The 27,222-nt window shown below is 44.3% G+C and overlaps 2 protein-coding genes and 2 non-coding genes across 27 annotated transcripts in view; 2 read left to right on the top strand and 2 right to left on the bottom strand.

Annotated features, from left to right (window-relative positions):
• Positions 1-17,071, top strand: part of LOC124642481 (protein lingerer) — a 45,127-nt gene extending 28,056 nt beyond the window's left edge. For 11 of the 24 annotated variants that reach the window (XM_047180921.1, XM_047180936.1, XM_047180925.1 and 8 more), the window contains 10 exons: positions 1,585-1,678; positions 3,755-3,867; positions 6,096-6,194; positions 6,579-6,665; positions 7,246-7,363; positions 7,784-7,887; positions 11,361-11,480; positions 14,410-14,445; positions 15,813-15,911; positions 16,507-17,071. In XM_047180921.1, the coding sequence (XP_047036877.1) occupies positions 1,585-1,678; positions 3,755-3,867; positions 6,096-6,194; positions 6,579-6,665; positions 7,246-7,363; positions 7,784-7,887; positions 11,361-11,480; positions 14,410-14,445; positions 15,813-15,902 (861 nt within the window). In that variant the 3' untranslated portion in view covers positions 15,903-15,911; positions 16,507-17,071. Of the gene's footprint in view, positions 1-1,584; positions 1,679-3,754; positions 3,868-6,095; positions 6,195-6,578; positions 6,666-7,245; positions 7,364-7,783; positions 7,888-11,360; positions 11,481-14,409; positions 14,446-15,812; positions 15,912-16,494 lie in introns of all 24 variants that reach the window. The other 13 variants (XM_047180927.1, XM_047180926.1, XM_047180914.1 and 10 more) reach the window with 10 other exon arrangements.
• On the top strand, positions 15,284-15,367 carry Trnal-cag. The gene has a single exon. It is a non-coding gene; the product is annotated as a tRNA-Leu (tRNA).
• A 73-nt stretch (positions 17,072-17,144) lies between the features above and the next one.
• LOC124642483 (6-phosphogluconolactonase) lies at positions 17,145-22,365 on the bottom strand. Its single transcript, XM_047180937.1, has 4 exons — positions 22,161-22,365; positions 21,380-21,580; positions 20,716-20,996; positions 17,145-17,549 (listed from the first exon to the last, which is right to left on the bottom strand). Exons 1-4 carry the CDS (start codon positions 22,276-22,278, stop codon positions 17,445-17,447), a joined length of 705 nt encoding a protein of 234 aa, XP_047036893.1. The 5' UTR covers positions 22,279-22,365; the 3' UTR covers positions 17,145-17,444.
• Positions 22,366-22,857: 492 nt separating this feature from the next.
• Positions 22,858-22,941, bottom strand: Trnal-cag. The gene has a single exon. It is a non-coding gene; the product is annotated as a tRNA-Leu (tRNA).
• Between the last annotated feature and the right edge of the window lie 4,281 nt (positions 22,942-27,222).

Below are 27,222 nucleotides of genomic sequence, written 5' to 3'. Positions count from 1 at the left end.
CAAGGAGACGCAGCAGGTAACACAGCAACACTACACTACACTCCCTACCAGCCCACCGCCCAGCCCAAGCAGCCGCCCAAGGAGACGCAGCAGGTAACACAGCAACACTACACTACACTCCCTACCAGCCCACCGCCCAGCCCAAGCAGCCGCCCAAGGAGACGCAGCAGGTAACACAGCAACACTACACTACACTCCCTACCAGCCCACCGCCCAGCCCAAGCAGCCGCCCAAGGAGACGCAGCAGGTAACACAGCAACACTACACTACACTCCCTACCAGCCCACCGCCCAGCCCAAGCAGCCGCCCAAGGAGACGCAGCAGGTAACACAGCAACACTACACTACACTCCCTACCAGCCCACCGCCCAGCCCAAGCAGCCGCCCAAGGAGACGCAGCAGGTAACACAGCAACACTACACTACACTCCCTACCAGCCCACCGCCCAGCCCAAGCAGCCGCCCAAGGAGACGCAGCAGGTAACACAGCAACACTACACTACACTCCCTACCAGCCCACCGCCCAGCCCAAGCAGCCGCCCAAGGAGACGCAGCAGGTAACACAGCAACACTACACTACACTCCCTACCAGCCCACCGCCCAGCCCAAGCAGCCGCCCAAGGAGACGCAGCAGGTAACACAGCAACACTACACTACACTCCCTACCAGCCCACCGCCCAGCCCAAGCAGCCGCCCAAGGAGACGCAGCAGGTAACACAGCAACACTACACTACACTCCCTACCAGCCCACCGCCCAGCCCAAGCAGCCGCCCAAGGAGACGCAGCAGGTAACACAGCAACACTACACTACACTCCCTACCAGCCCACCGCCCAGCCCAAGCAGCCGCCCAAGGAGACGCAGCAGGTAACACAGCAACACTACACTACACTCCCTACCAGCCCACCGCCCAGCCCAAGCAGCCGCCCAAGGAGACGCAGCAGGTAACACAGCAACACTACACTACACTCCCTACCAGCCCACCGCCCAGCCCAAGCAGCCGCCCAAGGAGACGCAGCAGGTAACACAGCAACACTACACTACACTCCCTACCAGCCCACCGCCCAGCCCAAGCAGCCGCTCAAGGAGACGCAGCAGGTAACACAGCACTATTCATATGGTTATACAAGAAAAACTCATTGCTCAAGAAATAATAATTGCGTCCAAGGTCAATTTCGGCTACGGCGGCTGTTTTCATTTAATGAGATCAGCCAGCTGCGCAGGACACATTATAGAGTGCACAAGCATTTGCACAGACACAAGTCCACTCCCTATTCCTTATGTACCTACCGAGTATGGACTACGGTTACCTGACCGGAGAGAGATCAGGCGTAGGACTACGGGCTGCTTTGTGAAGGTTTCTAAAACCCACAAAGCGATTACGACCCGACCCGAAATCATCGTCATCCTCGTCGTCGTCATCATCATCATGATCATCAAACCCTTTTTTTTGCTTCCGTAGGTTACTAATTAAATTATACGTACATAACTGATCAAATAATATTTTTTGAGTAAATGTTTATCAAAAAATAAACTATCAGTTAATTAAATTTGTAACTTACATATTTGATCGTTTGTTTTGTTACAGCAACAATACGACAGTTCAGTGGCGTCGAGTAACAGTTTAACGAGTACGACGACGCAAACGCAGACTTCCACAGCCAAAGTAGCGACTACCACAGGTAAGTTCATCATCATAGTTTATACATACAGTTATGTTAAGCTGTGCGGAGGAATGAAAATAATGTTGGAAGGAAGGCGTGAGCATATAGGAGGATGACCAAAGAAATAATGGATGGATTGTGTGAAAGTCGATATGGGTATCCACTCAAACGTCCGGGCCGCGCGGCCGTTTCTCTCTCGAGCGTCCAGCCGCGCGGCACCCGAACCGCGCGCGGCTCGTCCTAACAAAAACCTATACAGTTACTGAACCGTAATGGCTAGAATAAAGAAAAAAATACTAAAAAAATGGTTAAAGAATACAGATCAAAGTTAATGATATTTTAAAATCGTTAGTACTATGATACTAAAATCCGGGTTAAACATGTTTTAAGAAGAAAAAAAACACATTTATTTCTACCATTTTAAAATATAAGGGACAACTGATGCATATTTTATCAATAAAATATTTTCAGAACAAACTAGGCTTATTACCCTTTCTTCTGATGTATATTTGATTATATTCGGTTAACTCTAAGTATTTTAATTAAATCGAAACAAAACACTACTCTTCGTAATTTTACCGCGATGTCTCCCGCGCTCGAGAAGGCTATTACGAAATTTTCAATGAATTTAGTATATTTCTGTTTGAAAAATGTATTTTGCTTATTACGATATTAGATATAATATTTTAATGCAAAGTATGTAAAATATGTATAAACAAAACTGAGATTGGCCTGTGACCTTGACCGGACTTTTTTCGAAACAACAATCGTTTGAAGTTAAAATTTGACTAGATTTATCAGCTAAAACTGTGATATTTAAACATCATCGTAAAGCCCAAATCTTCTAGTTTATTTGATGTATAACACTTGTAAAATAAATAAAACAAAACGACATAATAGTTGACACTTATAAAAACACTTAACGAAACGAACGTCAAACGCGTCAACTGAACTTAATTTTTTTTTTTTTTGTCAAAAGCTTATTACACTACCATCTCTTATTTTTTCGTCGAACTATTTCATCAGCTGTATAGATAATCTGTCCAAACTCAACAAATAATACCGTATTTTAAAATAGATGGAGTTAAACACAACTCGTCGCTTTGGATACTATAGTATCCATGGGCGTATGGCGCTACTTTTTTCTTGGATACTGTACTATCCACGGACGTTAGAGTGGTTATAATAAATATTAACATAAATACGAATAAGTATGAACGAGAATATGGATGGTTTTTTCAGGGGTTTTCGAATATTATGCCTAAACTCAAATCATGTGATATCACTGTCTTGGTAATAGTGTGGAGAAAAATTTTACTTGTGAGATGACAGTAGATAGAAGAGTGTGTAAGGAGAAAATATGCTGTACTGACCACAAATAGAGATAAGGGAAGAGGTAAAATAAATAAACAAGTTAGTATAGTTTCCGGCACGTAATTTCACATACATAGTTGCCAATCAGTTATGTCAATAACCGTAAAATTATGTACAATCAATAATAGGGACCACTTTTTTGTATCATTTAGTGCACTTTGTGCGAGCTCACACTTATTAAAGGACCTTAACTGCCTCATTGGTCTAGCTGTCGCAAGTGCGGCTGCTAAGCACGAGGTCTCGGGTTCGATTCCCGAGTCGGGCCGAAATCGCCTTGTGGGTTTTAGAAGACTTTCACAAAGCAGCCCGGAGCCTGGAAGCTGGTGATTGATACACCCGTGCATCGGAGAGCACGTAAATGTCGGTCCTGCGCCTGATCTCTCTCCGGTCGTGTCGGATTACCGTCCCATCGGGCTATGAGAGTTAAGGAATAGTGAGTGCACCTGTGTCTGCGCAAATGCTCGTGCACTATAATATGTCCTGCGTAGTTGGCTAATCTCCTTACATGAGAACAGCCGCCGTAGCCGATAATCGGCTAGGAGGACATCATCATCATTAAAGGACCTAAATCCTGTCAAGTGATATGCTGGCTACTGTACTTAGCTGCATTTGGTGAGACTGGAAGCCGACTTCAACATAGTTGGGAAAAGGCTCGGGAGAGGGATGGATGAAGGATGATGTCGATGTGTATATGAGTAATGTAATATTGCTTGCGTGCAGTGGCGGGGCACGGGTCCGGGTACGCGGGCGGCGCGCTGTACGGCGCCGCCGCCACGCCGGCCTACGCGCCCTACGACGACCAGCTCATGCGCTCCACGCTGCCGCACCACATGGTACGTACACTATACCACGCCGGCCCTAGCGCCCTACGACGACCAGCTCATGCGCTCCACGCTGCCGCACCACATGGTACGTACACTATACCACGCCGGCCCTAGCGCCCTACGACGACCAGCTCATGCGCTCCACGCTGCCGCACCACATGGTACGTACACTATACCACGCCGGCCCTAGCGCCCTACGACGACCAGCTCATGCGCTCCACGCTGCCGCACCACATGGTACGTACACTATACCACGCCGGCCCTAGCGCCCTACGACGACCAGCTCATGCGCTCCACGCTGCCGCACCACATGGTACGTACACTATACCACGCCGGCCTACGCGCCCTACGACGACCAGCTCATGCGCTCCACGCTGCCGCACCACATGGTACGTACACTATACCACGCCGGCCTACGCGCCCTACGACGACCAGCTCATGCGCTCCACGCTGCCGCACCACATGGTACGTACACTATACCACGCCGGCCTACGCGCCCTACGACGACCAGCTCATGCGCTCCACGCTGCCGCACCACATGGTACGTACACTATACCACGCCGGCCTACGCGCCCTACGACGACCAGCTCATGCGCTCCACGCTGCCGCACCACATGGTACGTACACTATACCACGCCGGCCTACGCGCCCTACGACGACCAGCTCATGCGCTCCACGCTGCCGCACCACATGGTACGTACACTATACCACGCCGGCCCTAGCGCCCTACGACGACCAGCTCATGCGCTCCACGCTGCCGCACCACATGGTACGTACACTATACCACGCCGGCCCTAGCGCCCTACGACGACCAGCTCATGCGCTCCACGCTGCCGCACCACATGGTACGTACACTATACCACGCCGGCCCTAGCGCCCTACGACGACCAGCTCATGCGCTCCACGCTGCCGCACCACATGGTACGTACACTATACCACGCCGGCCCTAGCGCCCTACGACGACCAGCTCATGCGCTCCACGCTGCCGCACCACATGGTACGTACACTATACCACGCCGGCCCTAGCGCCCTACGACGACCAGCTCATGCGCTCCACGCTGCCGCACCACATGGTACGTACACTATACCACGCCGGCCCTAGCGCCCTACGACGACCAGCTCATGCGCTCCACGCTGCCGCACCACATGGTACGTACACTATACCACGCCGGCCCTAGCGCCCTACGACGACCAGCTCATGCGCTCCACGCTGCCGCACCACATGGTACGTACACTATACCACGCCGGCCCTAGCGCCCTACGACGACCAGCTCATGCGCTCCACGCTGCCGCACCACATGGTACGTACACTATACCACGCCGGCCCTAGCGCCCTACGACGACCAGCTCATGCGCTCCACGCTGCCGCACCACATGGTACGTACACTATACCACGCCGGCCCTAGCGCCCTACGACGACCAGCTCATGCGCTCCACGCTGCCGCACCACATGGTACGTACACTATACCACGCCGGCCCTAGCGCCCTACGACGACCAGCTCATGCGCTCCACGCTGCCGCACCACATGGTACGTACACTATACCACGCCGGCCCTAGCGCCCTACGACGACCAGCTCATGCGCTCCACGCTGCCGCACCACATGGTACGTACACTATCCTAACTAATATTATAAATGTGAAAATAACTCTGTCCGTCTGTCTTTTCTTTACGTTTAAACTACTGAACCGATTTGTGTGAAACTTAGTACAGACAGTTTGTAACTTAAAAAAGGACATAGGATAGTTTTTATTACAAAGAAAAATATAAATTCCAGACATTTAGCGCCATCTATTGGTCAAACCAAAAATCTGCCGGAAGTCACTATTTCAGTCACGGGCAAAAGCTAGTACTTTATATAACTATAGCTTGTTACTATAGTTATATAACACGACCAATATTCGACGAAAAAATATTCGACGCCCCAGTCGAGTGTTTACTTTGACACCCCTCACACAGAGAGAAAAGAAGGATTGAGTGGTATCATCACGCTTGTTAAATACGATTTCGTGATTAGTAATTAATGTCCAAGATATACTTACACTTGCATTATTTCTTATTTAAAAGAAATAATTTTGGTACTTAAGTAAAGGTTTTTAAAGTTCAGTACATTCACTAAATCCATTAATTTGCATGAAACATGATTTCACACTATGCTATTTATTAAATAGTGTAAATAAAACGAATTAAACTACGAAAAATAGCTAATTATTAACTACAAGATTTTCTTTATTCCAGGGCGGGTATTATGAGGTGGGCTACGGCGGACGGGACGCGACGTTCGGCCTCAGTGCTGGTGAACGATTCGGAAGGACTGATGCTGCTTCACCACAACAGGTACGGTTATATATACTATACTCCACTTATGTAGCCCACGTAAAAAATCATGATATCGCCGATATTTTATTAAAAGACTCCGTTTTAAATGTAAACGCAGCTAAAAATACACACGCAATTTGTCCAGATGTTGGAGTATGCATAATATGAGGACTGCATTCTGTGAATAAGGTTAACTTATATAGCATGCAGATTACTCTTCTAAATGTTGCCTGGAGTAGCATTAATTTATTGGACAAAAGTAATTGACAAATGAGCACTATGTACCGCATCGTGAATGCTAATGTCAGAATCATTTCTAAACATTACAAAATGTGTGGGTTTGCTCGTATATAGATAAAATAATATAATGTTGTAATAAAAATGTAATGCATTGTATTGCAGGTGCCAGCGGCGGCGTTACCTCCCGGCTACGCGTACTTCGCGTACCAGCCGCCTCCCACCACATACCAGTATGGCGTCTATCCCACGGTCAGTAAAACTCGTCTATTCAAAGTTGGCTGGAAACAGCACATTTCGAATGTCAGAATTACACGAGATAGCTACAAAAACGCCCACTCTTCACCACACATAGGGTATTATTATTAGAAGTTGTGCAACTAACTCCCCAGCAACACATGTCTGTCTCAAATCTCAATACAAAATTATGTTATTTATCACGTACTTGATAAATTATAAGATTAACTAACACCCTACTATCCTACTAATATTATAAATACGAAAAATGTATGAATGTATGTTTGTTATTCTTTCACGCAAAAACGGCTGGACCGATTTGGTTGAAATTTGGTATATCGCTAGGAGCTACTTTTTATCAACACACCACGGGCAAAGCGGAAGCTAGTATAAGATAATATTTATACTGAGTGAACAGCCTCGCGGGGCATTTGTTGCGCGAAGCTACACGATTAGTGTGCACAAGCTTTTTCGGCCTCGCGAGTCTGCTCGCTGTGTATGCATTCTTCCTATAACTAACTAGTAAATTAACCTCTTTACGTAGGAAAAAAAAAATGTAATGTGATATGAGTAACCAATGTTGTTTCCCCCTCAGTACGGCGGCGGGTCGAACGTGGGCGGCGTGGGCGGAGTGGGCGGCGTGTCGACGCAGGGCAAGGTGTCCACCTACACGCAGCAGCAGCCCTACGACGCGCAGGACTCATATAAACCTGGTATGTTCTCTACAAATCCGGACCGGATCCAGAAGAAGGACCATACATTATCATAATCTACCCAGCCTATTCCCAACTATGTTGGGGTCAGCTGCCAGTTTAACCGGGTGCACCTGAGAACCAGTGTTTTCCATGGAGCTCAGGAGATTGATGACTTCCTGTCTGTCCTCCTCAACCCAGCTACCTGGGTAACCTGTTACCCCTTGGTAAGACTGGTTGTCAGACTTACTGGCTTCTATGTACCCGTAACGACAGTCGGGACCTACCTAGTTTATAGTGCCATCAGAAACACGAAAAAATGGTCAACCATATACTTAAATTCAATTAAATGGCTTTGATTTGGCCACGAGCTCTTCATTCCCCTTTCTTCTTGAAAAGAGTTATAATGTTGTATTAAAGCACGTGTGTGTGTCGTGTCAGGCGGCGGCTACACGGGCAGCGGCAGCAAGGCGGGCGGCGGCGCGGCGGCGGAGCTCGGCAACGCCATCTACGCCAAGCCGCATCCCGCGCTCAACAAGGTCAACGTGAGTACCCGCACTGCCCGCCACCGACCACATACTTCAGTGCCATCTCAAACAGAAATAGTGGCTTGCGAACACGGCTTAGACCCGAGTCACACCGGAATGGCAGCGACCGGCAGCCACGCGGCGAGCATTTACAGTGTGAAATAATTTTAAACTTTAACTACATACTTAAAGACCAGTGAGCCTGTTGATGTTTCCGCCCGCGGCTGCCAGCGGCGACGACTGACTGACACTGGTCTTTTAAGTATATATTTAAAGTTTCCGGTGTTACTCGGGCCTTACGGAAGATTGTGACGTGGTAACATCTCTAGAAAATCATCAGGCCATTCGTCTGTATAGTCTTACGCGAGTCCTGTTGGTATTCATCGATTTAAGGTCTATCCTCACACATCAGTGCCGAATCACGCTAAAAACATCGACCCGTTTCATCAGATGTAAAAAAATATCGGTGGATATATATTTTTTTTAATACACATGTGTTCCGCCGAGCCGGGCCAGCACCGGTGTATCATTGTTAACTTAACCGTTAGTAAGGAGTAATAAGAATGAATTGCAAATGCATGACGTTTTAAAAATAAGTGAATCTAATTAGTCCGCATTTCAGTTCGGAAAAAAAATATTACACTCGTATGTTTTTACTGATTCTTGGCAGTCGTTACGGGTAGTCAGAAGCCAGTAAGTCTGACACCAGTCTAATCAAGGGGTATCGGGTTGCCCGGGTAACTGGGTTGAGGAGGTCAGATAGGCAGTCGCTTCTTGTAAAGCACTGGTACTCAGCTGAATCCGGTTAGACTGGAAGCCGACCCCAACATGATTGGGAAAAAGGCTCGGAGGATGATGATGTTTTTACTGAACATTAAATATTTACTAAGATAAATAACGTAGCGAAGATTGAGAGTGGAGGCTCGTGACTTCATATTTATAGAAAATTTTTACTCAAAGGTGACGTACCTAACACAAAATTTAATCGTGTATCTTCGTTGTTATTTGTTTGTGAGAGAAATGGAAAAAATACCTGTCCATAATTTTAGGGTTATCAAAATGACTAGACTTTTTACTTCTTTTACTACAGTGCCTATTGTCAGAGCTGTTACGCTACGATTCCACATCATGACGCCACGATGCTTTGACAGGGAAACAGAATGAAGAAGGATGATGCGTCGGCCCCTTCAGACAATTCCGAAAATCCCTGACGAGTCTCGTTATTGACATGTCACAGCGTTGGCTGAAATGTGGGGTTAGACCTCTATAGGACGTTATCACGGCAAAACATCCATTCGTATTCGTATCGCTAGACCAGTCCCTGTCTGATCTACCGCCCCTCGCAATGCGCTATAAATCCGGATATTTTCAAGAATAATTCTATCAATCATTATTTGTGAACACAAGTAGGTACTTAAAAACAAATAGGTCTTATATAAAAATACAGTCGATCTCTGATTCTACCAATACCATTTTGTGTAGTAGTCTCCAACCTGCAAAACATATTTTTGTCGTGTCCACTTTATAGTATCAACCAATGATATGCATGGCCCTGCTTAAACAAGTTTTCGCAGAAACAATCAAATAAAATAAGCTTGAAATTCGGTATGCACTGCAGTACATATCACTGGTTTATCGAAAAAGATATTGAGAAATGCCTTCACGGTAAATAGTCATTTGAGTATTAAAAAATAAGAAGTATATGTGACATGAATTAAGGTGCACGTTTTTTAACGACATTTATTCTTATTGCATCTTGAATTTGTATTTAATTCTGAATTATAATGTGCTCAAATTATTTTACTCGGTGCCACTATAGGCACGCCTACCGACTGCAACTTGTTTACCTGATTGTGCTGTGCATTATACGTGAAATACGAGTACGCTAAAAAAATTGTTTTGAATGAGTGATCGACGCAGGAGTAACATCTCGGTTTAAAGAACACCACCTACCACTTACGTCATTATGTGTTAGGCACTTCGCTAACGGCTTCGTAGCATAAGCGTATAAACGATTGTCATTACCACAGTAGTAAATAGTCAATTTAACTGAATTTTAATCATATGTAAATATATAAATGTAATTATCGTAAATATAATAAAACCCGAATTGTATTTTATTTACTTATGAATTTTATCACCTGACTTTACGTGGAGCAAATAAAAGACTATAGTAAAAAAAATATGAACATCAAAAAATATAAATTCCTTTTTGTAAAAAAAAGCAATTATTATCCTCAATATTCAAAACGATACGGCTACGCGACAATTCGTTTGTGCAACACGGTTTAGGCTCTACGGTTTAGCATAAGCGTATCGTAGTACGCGCGTACACGAGGGGGAGTGATATCAAAAATGCGTGGGCGCATACGCGACGATTCCTTTGTGTTGTTGTAACATTGCAAGTAACGCTAAGGGTTCGTCCAGACGGAAAAATGCGCGCCGATGCTCTACGAACCGGTCTGTTTGAACGGACCCTAACGATACGCTTATGTTACGACGCCGTGTGCAATGTGCCTTATTAGAAAGCCATTCTTATGGCCTGTTTTATCAATTAATCAAAATAACCGATCCATCCGTTGTTTTGCAATTGGAGACAGAAATTTTACTTCATATAAATTATGTGATATTTGTATGAAAAACAACGCATGGATCGGACATTGTAATCCGCAATAAAACGCGCGTTCTCTCTTGCGTTGATCAATCACTTCAGACCTACCGTAGCTACAGACCGCGCTACCTCTTAGGGATCTACCAGACAGGGAGCGGTCACGCGGTCAAGCGTTCAAGCGGTCAGTTTTGCGCTCACACAGGAGGCATTCTGACCGCGTTGGTCAAGCAGTAGAACTCGAACGCAGAACGCTCGACCGCTTAAGGGCCAGGCCACAACAGTGCGTTGCGGCGTCGCATCGCAAAAACAACATTGCACAGCTATGCGATTAATATGATATGCGTCGTTGATTTTTGCGATGCGACGCCGCAACGCACTGTTGTGGCCTGGCCCTAACCGCTTTCTGTCTGATAAGTCCCATAGTTCTCACCAAACTTTTTGTCGTTACGGAACATTGCGCTTACTGTTACTGCGCAGAGCGGAAATATATTTTTGGTATCTGCGGGTGGCGTGGGTGGGGGAAGGCATGTCGACATGCGCGTAGTTGTGTGAGAAACTTAGTATTGCGAAAACTGTTACCAGTGTTTGGAATGTAGTATGCATATTAGATGAAATTTTCTTGACGCCTTCTAAAATGTTACTTGATTAGAATGACAGAATGTGTCAGTGAAATTGACCAGATGCTGACAGAAAGGCCGCGTCAACTAATAAATGCTCTTTTTATCGAGGTTCTTATTGTTGATATATATGGTCGAAATTGCGTCGGTTATGTATGTAGCTGTCGTTGTGATCAAGTAACATTTGTCAGGGTGTGTAGCGCATGCGGGTGGCGGTGCTAGTATGTCGTGTGTCGTGTCGCTAAGCTAGTCGGTTGTCGCAGAGTTACGAGAAGGCGTCGTTCCACAGCGGTACGCCGCCCCCCTTCGGCGGAGCCTCGCACCTCTACATCCCCGCGCCGCCGCACCACCACCCGCACCACCACGCGCCGCAGCAGCACCAGGTGACTACACACACACACACACACACACCACGCCTCGCACCTCTACATCCCCGCGCCGCCGCACCACCACCCGCACCACCACGCGCCGCAGCAGCACCAGGTGACTACACACACACACACACACACCACGCCTCGCACCTCTACATCCCCGCGCCGCCGCACCACCACCCGCACCACCACGCGCCGCAGCAGCACCAGGTGACTACACACACACACACACACACCACGCCTCGCACCTCTACATCCCCGCGCCGCCGCACCACCACCCGCACCACCACGCGCCGCAGCAGCACCAGGTGACTACACACACACACACACACACACACACCACGCCTCGCACCTCTACATCCCCGCGCCGCCGCACCACCACCCGCACCACCACGCGCCTCAGCAGCACCAGGTGACTACACACACACACACACACACACACACCACGCCACGCACCACCACCCGCACCACCACTAGCCGCAGCAGCACCAGGTGACTACACACACACACACACACACCACGCCTCGCACCTCTACATCCCCGCGCCGCCGCACCACCACCCGCACCACCACGCGCCGCAGCAGCACCAGGTGACTACACACACACACACACACACCACGCCTCGCACCTCTACATCCCCGCGCCGCCGCACCACCACCCGCACCACCACGCGCCGCAGCAGCACCAGGTGACTACACACACACACACACACCACGCCTCGCACCTCTACATCCCCGCGCCGCCGCACCACCACCCGCACCACCACTTGCCGCAGCAGCACCAGGTGACTACACACACACACACACCACGCCTCGCACCACCACCCGCACCACCACTTGCCGCAGCAGCACCAGGTGACTACACACACACACACACACACACACACCACGCCTCGCACCTCTACATCCCCGCGCCGCCGCACCACCACCCGCACCACCACGCGCCGCAGCAGCACCAGGTGACTACACACACACACACACACACCACGCCTCGCACCTCTACATCCCCGCGCCGCCGCACCACCACCCGCACCACCACGCGCCGCAGCAGCACCAGGTGACTACACACACACACACACACACACACACCACGCCTCGCACCTCTACATCCCCGCGCCGCCGCACCACCACCCGCACCACCACGCGCCTCAGCAGCACCAGGTGACTACACACACACACACACACACACACACACACACCACGCCTCGCACCACCACCCGCACCACCACTTGCCGCAGCAGCACCAGCTGACACACACACACACACACACACCACGCCTCGCACCTCTACATCCCCGCGCCGCCGCACCACCACCCGCACCACCACGCGCCTCAGCAGCACCAGGTGACTACACACACACACACACACCACGCCTCGCACCTCTACATCCCCGCGCCGCCGCACCACCACCCGCACCACCACGCGCCGCAGCAGCACCAGGTGACGACACACACACACACACACCACGCCTCGCACCTCTACATCCCCGCGCCGCCGCACCACCACCCGCACCACCACTAGCCGCAGCAGCACCAGGTGACTACACACACACACACACACACCACGCCTCGCACCTCTACATCCCCGCGCCGCCGCACCACCACCCGCACCACCACGCGCCTCAGCAGCACCAGGTGACTACACACACACACACACACACCACGCCTCGCACCTCTACATCCCCGCGCCGCCGCACCACCACCCGCACCACCACTTGCCGCAGCAGCACCAGGTGACTACACACACACACACACACCGCCTCGCACCACCACCCGCACCACCACTTGCCGCAGCAGCACCAGGTGACTACACACACACACACACACACACACACCACGCCTCGCACCTCTACATCCCCGCGCCGCCGCACCACCACCCGCACCACCACGCGCCGCAGCAGCACCAGGTGACTACACACACACACACACCCACACACACACACAACACACACACACACACACACACACACACACACACACACACACACCACGCCTCGCACCACTACATCCCCGCGCCGCCGCACCACCACCCGCACCACCACGCGCCGCAGCAGCACCGGGTGACTACACCCACACACACACACACACCACGCCTCGCACCACCACCCGCACCACCACGCGCCGCAGCAGCACCAGATGACTACACACACACACACACACACACACCACGCCTCGCACCTCTACATCCCCCCACACACATATACACACGCCACCACCCATGTGACCTGAGCCGGCCAGATGACACACACAAAACAAAACTCGTGCCCGGTGACGTGGTGAGTATGGACAAATCACCCCAGATTGGAGGAGGCAGCAGTCCAGCAGACGAAGTTTTTAGGCTGTGACTACGACGACAACGACACATTCATTACCCACCCAGACCCACACACTTCACACTCAAACACTTCGAAAAAGTATGTTAAGAAAAGAAAACCGCGTCTATCTGTAAAAAAAATAACTCATGAACATGATTGCAGTGACTTGGTTACTTGAAAATGCATAGAGTGCATAAAATTGGCACACGAGTGTAGCATGATTGACACGAAATTATATAGATATGTCACTGGCACGTAGGGGCTGTAGACAGGCATTTATCAACATGATTAAAAAAAAAATAAGCCGTCTCCAGCTTTTATGTTCCTGAATATCACTGAAAATGGGTTCTGGGAAAATAGACGATATATACATGTAGTTTAATTTTTTATTGAGTGAGTATTTTGGCAAAGTCCAGAAGATTTTTGTCTGAGAAGGATGAAAGTATCTCTCTTTTTAAAGCAGTAAAATCTAAGTCGTATTACGGATTCTAGGTTACCTAACAATAACTTCCCAGTACCCATTTCGATAGCCAGCATAAAAACTACATTTTTGTTTATGCATGCGATCTTATACAATTTAGTTGATTCAGTTTTTATTATATTTCTTAGAGTTTGCTTTCGTTTGTAGATGGATGTACGGGTGAACAGTAGTCATAATAGGCGGGTAAGTTAATATATACATACATTATATTTATTAACGCACTATATTATGTATAACGCACTTATTATTGTGTTAACCTTTTCAATGTTGCTGTTTCTCTGTGACATTCTTGTCAGAATCAATGGAAATTATCAATAATATATATAACAAGAAAAAAATGCTTACTGCTTATGTAACTAAATATGGCAATTATTTTCTAATTACTTTTTATATTATTTGTTTGATGCTTTTTTGATCCCAATTATAATTAAGATCAATTAAAGTTTTGTTCTTACCAGCCAGTCAGTTACAAAAAGACAATTAAAGAATATTCTCATTGAACAGGTTAACCTATACATATGGCAATGTATTTATATTATATAATAATACCCTTATATATAAACATATTTAATCTTATGTATTTACTACCCGCCTTTCACGTACTATTGCATGTACTTATATTATGTTTCGATTTCGCTTATGTACTTGTCAATAATATATTTTATCTTGCAGCATACTTTAGACATTATTGAAATGTTTATTTTAATAATGTTCACTTCTTACGCTCGATTGTCTCTTGGCATAAAAGTCTGTTTTTTTTTTATTATTTTATGGCACGTTTCAACAGCAATTTTGTAAAAATATGCATGTTTTTGGTTGAGGGTTAGTGATTGAAGTAAACTATATTTTTGCCACAAAAGTATATCATGAGCACTTAAAATGACTTCCTGGAAATTTAACCCAGAATTGGAAATGGTATCTATCTATTTATCTACCAAATAAAAAAAAACTATGATAACTTCTAAGTTATAGTTTGATGAAATCTATGATACTGATGCGTAATTTGGGATAGAAATGTGTAGTCAGGATGGCCGAGCGGTCTAAGGCGCTGCGTTCAGGTCGCAGTCCACTTCTGTGGGCGTGGGTTCGAATCCCACTTCTGACATAATAATTTTGCACTTATTTTACAGTAATGGTAATAAGGCAGAATTTTTAACTTTTTTATTGTATTGCTTTTTTCCTTACAAAATATATATATATATTTTACATTACATAATTTAATTAATCTGCATCCACAATAATTTACAACATGTAATTTTTACGAAGCAACCTTGCTGTTGGAACGTCGTTCTGCAGGTTTCTATAACGTATCTATTGAACTGAAATGCTTACAAAAAAAAATTACATACCATTTATGAAGCTAATAATTACATTAAAAATTGATTTCTCTATTATAACTATCTATCTGTTGTTTTGCTACTACAGATTGAAGTTTGACATATTTTTTTATGAAGTTTATCTATCGGAAAACAACAGATGGATCGGTTATTGCAATCCGCAGCTAACAAGCTATGTAAGACAGTGTTGCTAAATGTATGGTGTGTTTACAGGAGAGCGGGGCGGGCGGCGGTCGGGCGGCAGCCAGCAAGCCGGCGGCCAGCAAGCCTAGCTACTCGCAGTCCTACTGGGCACCCAACTAGCTAACACTGGTGAGACAATATCTCCTTGCAATCTCATCATCATCATCATCTCCCGAGCCTTTTCCCAAATATGTTGTGGGTTCGTATCCAGTCTAACCGGATTCAGCTGAGTACCAACGTGCCACAAAGAGCGACTGCCTCTCTAACCTCCTCAACATAGTTACCCGGAAATCACCTTGTATTCTATACTATACAAATGTTTCGATCGGTGCAAACTCTGTCATAAATTATGGGAAAGAGACTGTTATGTCGTTCCAACTAAGGAGAACATTTCGATCCTTTTCTTTAAGCGTGTTATGTGCGATTACTGCAGTCGATAAGTGTGTGCGTTCGCGTCAATTTCACTCAATACTAAGATTTAATTGATTGATGACCAAGTTTGTAGCGACCGAAAAATATTTCATTCGATTCAGTAGTTTTGGAGGCTTCAGAGTAGACACATGTTTTGTTTTTTTAATCTAATATTCACAAGTTTTTCGTAAAACAACTATTTACTTCGAAAATTGAACGTGAAAATTCATAGGAAACATTGTTGTTTTAGGAAAAGTGACGACTATGTTGTCAGTGAACTTGGGTTTGTTTGTAACGTTAGTGCTTGTTACAGGGTCGGGCGCTCGGTGCGGTGCAGCGTGCCCTCTGAAGTAACCTAGCTCAATACTAAACCAACTCCACGCGACACAAATACCGCATTATTATATAAATTCATAGTGTAAAGGCATCGCCGCCGTCACCTAAGATTTTTTTTTTTCATTTTTTTTAAATACTACTGTCGTCGGTAGCCAGATGTCGTAGTTGAACGATGCAATATAATTATGTATTTTATTTGTTTATGAGCGTCGTGACGACGTCGATGCATCATCTCATTCGTTAAGTCCGCTATCATAGGTTTCAATTGTTTAAAGAAATTACCTCTAGTGCTATGTATATCTAATAAAGTATGTATATGTATGTAAGCATTTGGTACGCTATGCGCGCCGAAGTTTTTTATTTAGTTGACATACTTTTTGTAATTAACACTTATTATTAAAAATGATTAAAGAGATGTCATAGGACGATAATCGTAATTGTAACGAGTATGATAGTCGAGCTCTTTTATATGTGGAAGAATGCACTTGTGATGATCTCGCGGGCATTTGAAAGTATGACGGATTACACATATTGGAACTTGATGCAAGACTTTTATTTCCCACTATACACTCAAATGTTAAACATTTTCAGACTACGGGTAAATCAAAATAGACATTAGTGCCCAGACAAACATTTATTATACGCAATATACAGGAATGTAACATAACAACGAGGCAATACTGCCAAAATATTATATTTCATTTCACTTATCAAATCATAAGCTAGTTCTTACATAGACGGATCCCGACAACTGACAAACCCAGCTAAATAAATTCTCGCATTTTGTCTGTTTACGTAATAAATGCATTGTTAGTATAACGACTATGTTTTAAAAAATATATTTTTCTTTCGATGCTACAGTGTTAGCATAAAAATGTAGTTAGTCGATATTAGTCGGCTCTAAGTTAGTAGGAATTAGAGGTTCTTAGCGGAGTGTTTGTCCAGGATCCAGTAGAGAGAGCCACTGTGCGGCTTCACGCGGCGCGCCGGGACGTCGTCGTCATTATCCTTCAGGATACGCTGTAATATTGGAAAATGTGTTATTTTTAAGATTATTGTTTTGCTGTAGGACAGATTGCGTTTTTATTATTTTTACCTACAATAATATTTCATAACATAATCAGTACATTATTCTTTTCCTGAGAAACCATTACATAGGTACATTTATATAGCATTTATAACTCACTAAGTGTATATTCTTCTCATCTATACATATAATAAATCTGTAGAAAAGTATTTTTGTACATTGAAGAAATTGGCAAAAAAAATAGCCAGCATGTTAAAGGATAACTAACAGAACCCATTTCCATCATTTTTGTCATTTTTGTCTGTTTGTCTGTTTGTCTGTTTATCTGTTTATCTGTTTGTTCGTTCGGGATTCACGTAAAACCTACGAATTCAATGCAGACAATGCTTATATAAAAAATTCTACGTAACTTGGGGTATTACTTAGTTTTTGTTTCATCGAAATCGATTCACTCTATCAAAAGATATGATTAATTTTGTGAATTCAAGATGTAAATTATTACGACACGCAATCTGTTTGTCAAAACTGTACATTTGAATGTTGTACTTATATTAGTTGATCGGCCTATTATTAACCTTTACACAGAAAATCACACCTTCATAAGTAACTTCGGAAGAAAAAAAAAATTAAAATTGTGTTTAGCCAAGGTTAAAGTAGCTCCATCTGTGGTAATCTGTGTTAAATAAAATACATAAAATTTGTCAAAGGAGCGAGGTGGTAAATGACAATAAATTACCATACATTCTTTATAGAGGATTATTATTTCAACAGATGGAGTTGTGTATTTTCCGTAATTCACCATATTTTAACACGTAGTGTAATTTTTCGATAGACATTTCAATAGTGTTTGTCAGTTTGCCGTGCCACATCAAAATCCAATTATAATTATCACCTTGATGAAAGGAAAATAATAGTTCTCAGCCAAATATAAAACGGTGCCATCTAAATTATTTTTTTGAATATTATGTCAAAAATGATGACTTTAGTATAACAATTAATTATCATTTAAAGTTACAGATGGAGTTTATATCAGGATGTTTTCATAAACATAGTTTAGCTTCTCTTCCACTAATGTGGTGGCCTTAAAACAAATTACTTTGAGTGAATAGTATTAAGTAGACCTTCATTATTTTATTTGATGCAAAGTATGTAAACTTAATCCTAGAAGAAAGGAGGATCTGTCTCTCGCAAGTGCTGCTAAGCGTGAGGTAGGTAGGTAATGTAGGATTCTGTAGCTTTAAGAACAAGCCCAGATACAAAGTGCAGATAAGAAATGGGAGCTTTCTCGATTTAATACCATACACACGTAAAATGCTTTATGCGTCTGAAAACGTACAAATTGCGCGTCGCATACCAGACACATGCTTACTTTCAACTTCTGATCGCAAATGCACTGGTCACGATTACGAACAGTCTCAGTAAGACCCGAGCCAAGTCTAAAAAAACACCTTTTATATAAAACTACGTTTGATGTCATTCAATCACAAAGACAGAATTGTTTTCTGTTGCAAATCCTATCCACCTGTATCCTATCCTAATCCAGCATGCGTTGCAGGTGTGCATTGCACAAAAACCAATGGTATCCTATTCGAGAAGTCAAAAGAGTCGACCTGCCAACGTCAGCTTCTGCGCTAAGCAAGTGTTCTTAATAGTACCATCAGAATTACATTCATCGTTGAATGAGGTGAATAAATTTTCAGAAACCACAATAACAGTAGGAGCCAAAGCATATGATCGCTTCATAGAGCTCTGATTGGCCCCAGTTGACCAAGTCAGGTCTGATTTGTTCGTTCATCAGATCTTTGAAAGTTTTTCGGTGGACTTTTTTTACTTACTGTCGTCCTGTTAACGTGTGACACAAAATATGGTATATAAACGCAAGAGCGAAATTTTCCTGGTGTGCGGTAGTGACTCCCAGTATACAACACTTTTGTTTCTTTTGATTTGCTGGCTCCACCAAGAAATGACAAATTGAGAGCGTACATTTTGAAAATCTTGGCAAAACTGCAGGTTTCAAGTACGAACACATGAAGTGGACTCTCACAGATACGTACATTTTGCCTATTCGTGAACTAATGCAAACATTTCGGTGGAGTCCCGGCTTAGGCCTCCCCCACATTAGGCGTGCGCGATCCTCGGGCGTGTGAGTAGCGCGGGCGTCGCGAGCACGCTTCATGAACGTCGCGTTTTGCTGCCCTGCGGCATTTACCTACAGCGAGGTCGCGGCGCGCACGCGCCGCTCTCCTTGACGTTTAACTGCTAAGGCGTTTAGCGGGTGGCGGGGATAGCAGGCGAAGGGGTAAGAACGCAACTCGAGCGCCGCGTCGCTTGCACTCTTCACACATGCCGCAGGGCAGCAAAACGCGACGTTCATGCAGCGTGCTCGCGACGCCCGCGCTACTCACACGCCCGAGGATCGCGCACGCCTAATGTGGGGTCAGCCTTACCATAGTGAGTAAGTGCACAGAAAATCCCCGTCATACAAGTGTTTCTCCCCAGTAGTGAAACTATCCTACCCTATGCGCCTGCTGATGATGATGACTCATTTTATCATCCATCCGGCTATTCCCCAACTATGTTGGTGTTGGCTTCCAGTCACCGAATCTGTTTGAGTACCAATATTTTGCTTGGAGCGACTACCTATCTACCTATCTTCAATCCAGTCAACTACACAAGCCGATATCCATGGTAAGACTGACAGACTTTCTGGCTTCTGATTAGTCGCAGCAGCTGCAGAAAATGTACAAATGACAGCTTTGTCAGACTCAAAGCATATCATCATCATCATCAGCCTATCGCAGTCCACTGCTGGACATAGGCCTCTCTAAGTGCATGCCACTGAGATCAAAGCATATAGACATAGATTATAACTGTTTCCTGTGAAAATTACTTACGCACCATACGTAATAATTTTCCAAATTGGCTGACTAGATCCAGAGATATTCACAACGTCACAAACTTTACTTCTTTTGTTTAGATAAATGGTCACATCCACAACACAACCTTGATCAATGAATCTATGCGACTGCTAAGTGCTAATCCTAATTATACTGTCACGTGAAAGAATGCACCTACGGGATAAGTAGTATTTTGACTATTCTATATTGCCCACGCAGACGAAGTTGCGGGCAACAGCTAGTCTAAAATAAAATTACTCACTTGAATCATCTCAGCCTTGCTAGAACCACAGATAGCGAACATACAGTTCCTAGCTTTGTTAATAGTAGGGAATGTTAGCGTGATCCTCTCTGGTGGGAACTTGGGTGAATCGGTGAGGGAAGCCACTTTCAAACTGGTCTCGTTCAGCAGCGGGTGGCCGGGGAACAGCGAGCAGGTGTGGCCGTCCGGGCCCATGCCAAGTAAGAGCAGGTCAAACACAAAGTCCTCGCTGCCGAATGCTTTAGTCAGCTGTTCAGTGTAATCTTTAGCGGCTTCCTCAGCTAAAGGATATAAATTTTGCATTAGTATATTTATGGATTCCTGTGATTCATATTTCTTCTTTTAGTTTATGGAATAAGTTAGCAACAACATGTCAGTGGGTTGTTGTATGTCATAAATATTGAATGTTGTTCTTGTCAATTAACTTCTATCTAGAGTTTCTAAAGTTTTTAGTTCAAACCCTTGCACAGCAGTGTTTTGTTCATCCATTTTGACTATCCTGAAAGTCACTAGCCAACTTCCGACAAGCAAAATGGGCAAGAAGTCACCTCCCAAGCCTTTTTCCAACTATGTTGGGGTTGGCTTTGAGTCTAACTGGATGTGGCTGAGTAGGTACCAGTTTTTTTTTTTCAAAACAGTCAAATATTGATTTGTGCATAATTACCTGACACTCCCTGTTTAATCTTAATGAATTGCTTCTCCACCAGTTTGGTCTTGGGTATGAGCTCCCTCTTGTATGTGCCGAAGGTGGAGTCCTCACTGTTCTCTGGCACCACACGCTCATCACAGAATGCTACCACCCACTTGGACCATTCTGTGTCTACGGTCTGCAGACACTCGCAGAGGTTGTTCAATACAGAACCTCCTGTAAATAAAGTGATGTGATAGTTGTCTTAATAAATTTATTTTATGACACACTTACAAAAAGCCTACAAATGATTCATTCATTTTATGAGATAAAAATGTAATCTATCTAACATAACCTACAAGTGTGGCATAGAAGTTATACGAAATACTATGACTAATTTATCGAAATTTGATGATAGAACGCAGGTAATCAATACTTGTCGGCGTGAGTACGCCCCCAAGGTCGGCGCCTGATGAAACCGCGAATATGGACTTGAGCTAATGAAAAATGTATAAAAACCACCACTTACAGGAAGGGCTAAAAATTTACTAAGTTATAAAACCATGATGAAAATCAATAAAGCATTTCCATGAAATCGATTTCTAAATGCCGGGCGGTAGGTAACTAGCACGTCCTTCTAGAGACGCCATTTAAATAATTATAGTAAAATTTGACGAAAAACTTAAGCGATCTTATTGTTCTTTGATCGTTCAAGCCTCAATGTACTTGTTTAAGGACTCGTCTTTTATATAAAAGTTACGGTTTTGATAAATAAAAATCAAAACAAGTTAAAACCAAAATGACCTTCAAAACTCACCAGAAAATCCGACAAAAAACTTTCCGCGGTTCTCGATAGCATCATTAGCTATCGTTTCTATATGAGAAGCTAGTTTGTTAACTAGTTCTTGTTCGTCACTCACTATTATTGTGGACATTTTAAAAATAGTTTTACAACTTTCAATTCAACAACTAGTCGAGCAAGCAAGCGAGGTTAGAATTTTTGGAATGTCATTCATGTCAAGCTGAAGTTGCCAGATTCGTTTAGGTTAACCATAGACAATTTGTTATCGTAGACAGAGAATTTTATTTATTTATTTAAAAACACCTTAAACTATCTTTACAGGATCTCTTATCCTAAAACGATAGCTATATAAAAACTAAAATCTATTTAAAAACTAAATTACATTATGTATTACTGAGGTTTTACTATCTCACCTCTTCAACCGTAGTCTTCAATGACAAAATAATAAAAAAATACACAAGGAAACATACACCACATACAGAAATATACATGTTAATGAACATGCTTGTTCGTATCCGACTTTCTAGCTGACTATCTTTAGTTGTACCTATACAGTGCCGGTTTCTCAATTTCCCAAGTTCCCACCAGAGAGAATCACGCTAACATTCCCTACTATTAACAAAGCTAGGAACAGTATGTTCACTATCTATTATTTATTCTTCTTTTGAGCGTTTCTATGTGTAAAATGCAGGCATAATGAAGCAAAAGGCTTTGTCAGAAGTGGGATTCGAACCCACGCCCACAGAAGTGGACTGCGACCTGAACGCAGCGCCTTAGACCGCTCGGCCATCCTGACTGTTTAAATTAATATAAAATTATAGTACATTACATACCTATGTGACGTAAATACAAATCGAACAGAATATCGCGCAAAGAATTGGTAAACCCTATTCTTAATATTTATAAGGGCGGAGTGCGGACTTACTACAATTCCATGTCATGATTGTTAATTTCATTAGGTAACCAAGACATATGTCCATTTAAAGAATCTGATGATACCTCGGCCATTGAAATCGATCCATTGTAAGTAGGGCTGCCATTTCGAATTTCGAAAAACCCGGACAAACATTTAAAAAAACCCGGACATTTGCCGTAAATCGCATTTTTTCCCCGGACGAGTCCGATTTTTGAGCGAGCGCGAAAATTTTTGAGTTTTGGGTCACTAAATATAATAAAAAAAATCCGCAAAGTGAAGAAGCCGCAAGCGAAGCGAGCGCAAAAGTTTTTGAATCTTAAAAAAAAATTGTGCTAAGAAAAGAAGCCGCGAGCGAAGCGGGCGCGAAAATTTTTGAGTTTTGGGACACTTCGACTTCTGCAGCAAATGCTTGTCTATTTGTAATTTTACAAGGTTAAACTTCCATACAAGGCAAGCAATCTCATGTATATTATGTTTTCCACTCGTAGTTATAGATAGTTCAACTCAGATTTGCGCGCGGCCCTATGTGTGCGTCGGCTTGTAAATATACAACTTTCATTCGTGTGACAGTGACGTCGTCCGAGCATGACGTTTTCTTATCGCTTTTTCTTATGGGTACAGTCGTTTACAAAAATGTCTAGTTCTTCACGGAGAAAATGTTTAAGGAGTCAGGTAGCGTTTCAAAAAATGAAACAACATTCAAAGCTTTTTATTATTACATTTTACAGTTTTTCATTATTTTCTCATACGTTTTTTCAAATTGACATTGACAGTACCTAAGAAATAAATGAGGTGAAATATCTAAGATGAATTAAATACTTCTTACATATTTTCTAGCTCGGGGTACGAGGACAATAAATAGTGTGGACTAAAAATGCAAAATTCATCATTTGATTTTTCAAGGAGCGATTTAGAATCATTATAAATAAATAAACATTATATTACGTAATAACTGTTTTCTTTAAACAGCTGTAACCCCTAAATAACTGTATTTGTACCCGACTGTACCTCTTGTCACGCACACAAAGTCACTGTATATGTACAAGGGTTACCCACACATAAGGCCGCGCGCAAGACTGAGTTGAACTTACTATAATGAAAGCGGGGCAGGCTAAGAATTGGCTTGGTTGGTGGATTTAACGATTTTTATTGAAAAACCTGTACCTATGACTTCTTATCCTCTCAAATCGAGCTGAAATCTGCTAGCTCTAGGCCTGTATGGCGTTGGCGTGGGCGCTCTGCGGCGCCCGGGTTATTCGCATACCCTGCACCATAGATAGGTTAAGACGACCCTGTGAAAAATGTCCGGGTTTTCCCCGGACACTTCTTGTAACCCCGCCCGGACGGCCCCCGGACGGCCCTCAAACGAGGACAAATCCGGGGAAACCCGGACGGATGGCAGCCCTAATTGTAAGTATCCGAAAATTCTGTTGGAATAATAAATAAGTCAACTGTGAAAACTTATCTGTCCTTTTTGTGAGCAACCGTAGAATTACATTGATATGAATTTTGGGACCTAAAATAAGCAAAAGGAATTTCCCACACCTCGCGTCGTTCGTGTACCAGCGGCTCGGCAAAGGAGGTAGACTCTCAGACGAACACATAAGGAGTCAGTCCCCGCTTCGCCGATACCGGTGTTCGTCGGCACACAAACATCGCGGCTGTAGGAAACACCCATTAGCATTCCAAAATGGACCTTATGTATGTATGTAATGCCGTGATGTCGAAACTTCCGTTTAGGCATGTCAGTCCTACGTATTTTTGTTTATTTTTCTAATAATTTTCGGTACGTTTTCCATGGGTGTAGTCAATGCAGTTTGGCAGTTTTGACTATTACATAGTGAATGATGAGTGCCATCTATTGGCGAATAGAAATACTGATCAGTGTAAATATAAGGATATTTTTGTTCTTGTAATAAAATTCAGATAGAATAGATGAACACATTAAGCAATATTTGAAGACGATTTAGCGCTTTATTTAGCTGCTTTGCATTACAAATGAATTCAAGCTTAAAATTTCAATTCTTCTACTCGACAACAGATGGCGCTGTTAACAATGCAGTTTCGCGGTAAAAAGTGAAAGTGAGACGAAACGCAATGAAAACGGGCACGGTGACCGCGACATACGGTTGTTGACCGTCAAAACGAGAATGACGTAACCGACATAATAGGAATAAGGCCTTGCTACTCTTGTACGATATGTATTTGTCGAATAAAGGGTACTTACAGGACTTTATGATACACTTTTCATATTTACTGCACTAGAGAGTGACGGGGCGGGTGACGGCGCGGGTGACGGGGCGGTGAAGGAAAGTATAGGTTCATTTACTCAATGATTAGTGTAGTTCTCAATTCATTTTTTCTACGTAGGTACTGCTCTAAAAAGACCTGAAACTTGCGTACCCCTATTTTAGTAATAATAACCATAAAAATATTACAAGGTGGTGAAAATTTAAATAATTTTTACTTGATAAGTGCCGCAGATCTTTTACTAGACTGATTGAAAATTGTTTGTACTTACAACATTAAGTAGGTAATGGGTAGTTACACTAGTTACACCTTGCAAACCTGAAATAAATAAAGGTAGAGGTGAAATCATAATGCAACCTAGAACTTAGACCATACAAGTAACACATACAGCAATAAATGCCAATTATAATATATGCGATCATGATATTTTTCTATACACCTGTGTTAAGTAGAAGTTACTACAACAATTCTTGGCACTTAAATAACCAATCAGCTATCATTTAGAGCCATTCTCAATTTTCTATCTATCAAGAGATAGGAATTTGACGTTACTTACAGTAACAGCCTTTTTATTGTCCCACTGCTGGGCACCGGCCTCCTCTCACATGGAGAACGATTGAGCATAATCACCACGCTTGCTCAATGCGGGTTGGCGTTCTGACTATACAGTCCAGGTTTCCTCAAGATGTTTTCCTTCACCCTTTTATCAGCCATTGGTGTCTAAGGGTGCGTCCACATCTGGCGAATGTGCCGCGAATGCGCAGCACGCGAGCCGATTGCGAGCCGTCTGCGAGCTGCGCGCGTGCAGTCACTGCAATAGTTTGGTGTGCCTCTTTAGCGCAACTCATGCAAGGCTCGTATAGAGCGCGCGAGCGGCGCGCGATCTGCGCGCACTCAGTTCTCGCCCTTACAGTTCCGTATACTGGCTCAGTACTATCGAAGGGTGCGTCCACATCTGGCGAATGCGCCGCGAATGCGCAGCACGCGAGCCGATCGCGAGCTGTCCGCGAGCTGCGCGCGTGCAGTCACTGCAATAGTTCGGTGCGCCTCTTTAGCGCAACTCACGCAAGGCTCGTATAGAGCGCGCGAGCGGCGCGCGATCTGCGCGCAATCAGTTCTCGCCCTTACAGTTCCGTATATTGGCTCAGTACTATCGAAGATGTCAGACGTCGCGCGCCGCCTGCGCGCCGCTCGCGTGCGGCGCTTAGGTCGCGCGCGAGCTGCGCGCGGGAGGCGCAGAAGCGGCGCACGAACAAAAATGCACGCGCGCAGCTCGCGGGCAGGTCGCAAACGGCTCGCGAGCTGCACATTCGCGGCACATTCGCCAGATGTGGACGCACCCTTAGTTACATTAGGTACTCTATTGATAATGCTTGTATGGGGATAGTGTCAAATACCTTTCTCTAGTAAGTACATCTACAGGCAGATAGTACTTATATTGAGAACGAACGTTGGATGATGGATAGAAACTTAGGAAAATTACCTAGATGGTCTTATCAATGTGCAGAAGTGACGAGTAAGCTAGTGGGACAGTGAAACTAAGGCAATATTGTAAAAGGGACAGATAATATAATCTTTGTAACCTTTGGGCCTACTGATATTATGTGAAGAGTGTTTCTAGCAGTGGAACTCATAAGATATGAGATGGTTTTATAAGACATGTGCCAGGGAGCTTCTATCAGCCGAGCAACACCCGGCTTCTTTAGCTTAGTTTTAGACCATACTGTAGTTTTTTTTATTGTTTCTTTGGCTTCCAGACTAAATTACATAAACTAACGGAGATTCTGCCAATTGGATCTCCACAACCTTAATAGGTTAATATTTTAGTCGTCAGACTTTGTACCTTCTGAAGGCTTGTAACACCCTGCCAAAGGAACAAATTGCTGAAGACAGGCCTAAGGGTTCAGGATT

The sequence above is a fragment of the Helicoverpa zea genome, chromosome 24 (genome assembly GCF_022581195.2).
Source record: "Helicoverpa zea isolate HzStark_Cry1AcR chromosome 24, ilHelZeax1.1, whole genome shotgun sequence".
Taxonomy (NCBI): Eukaryota; Metazoa; Arthropoda; class Insecta; order Lepidoptera; family Noctuidae; genus Helicoverpa; species Helicoverpa zea.
Note: the sequence above shows the minus strand (reverse complement) of the source record. Positions and strands in the feature narration are given on the sequence as shown.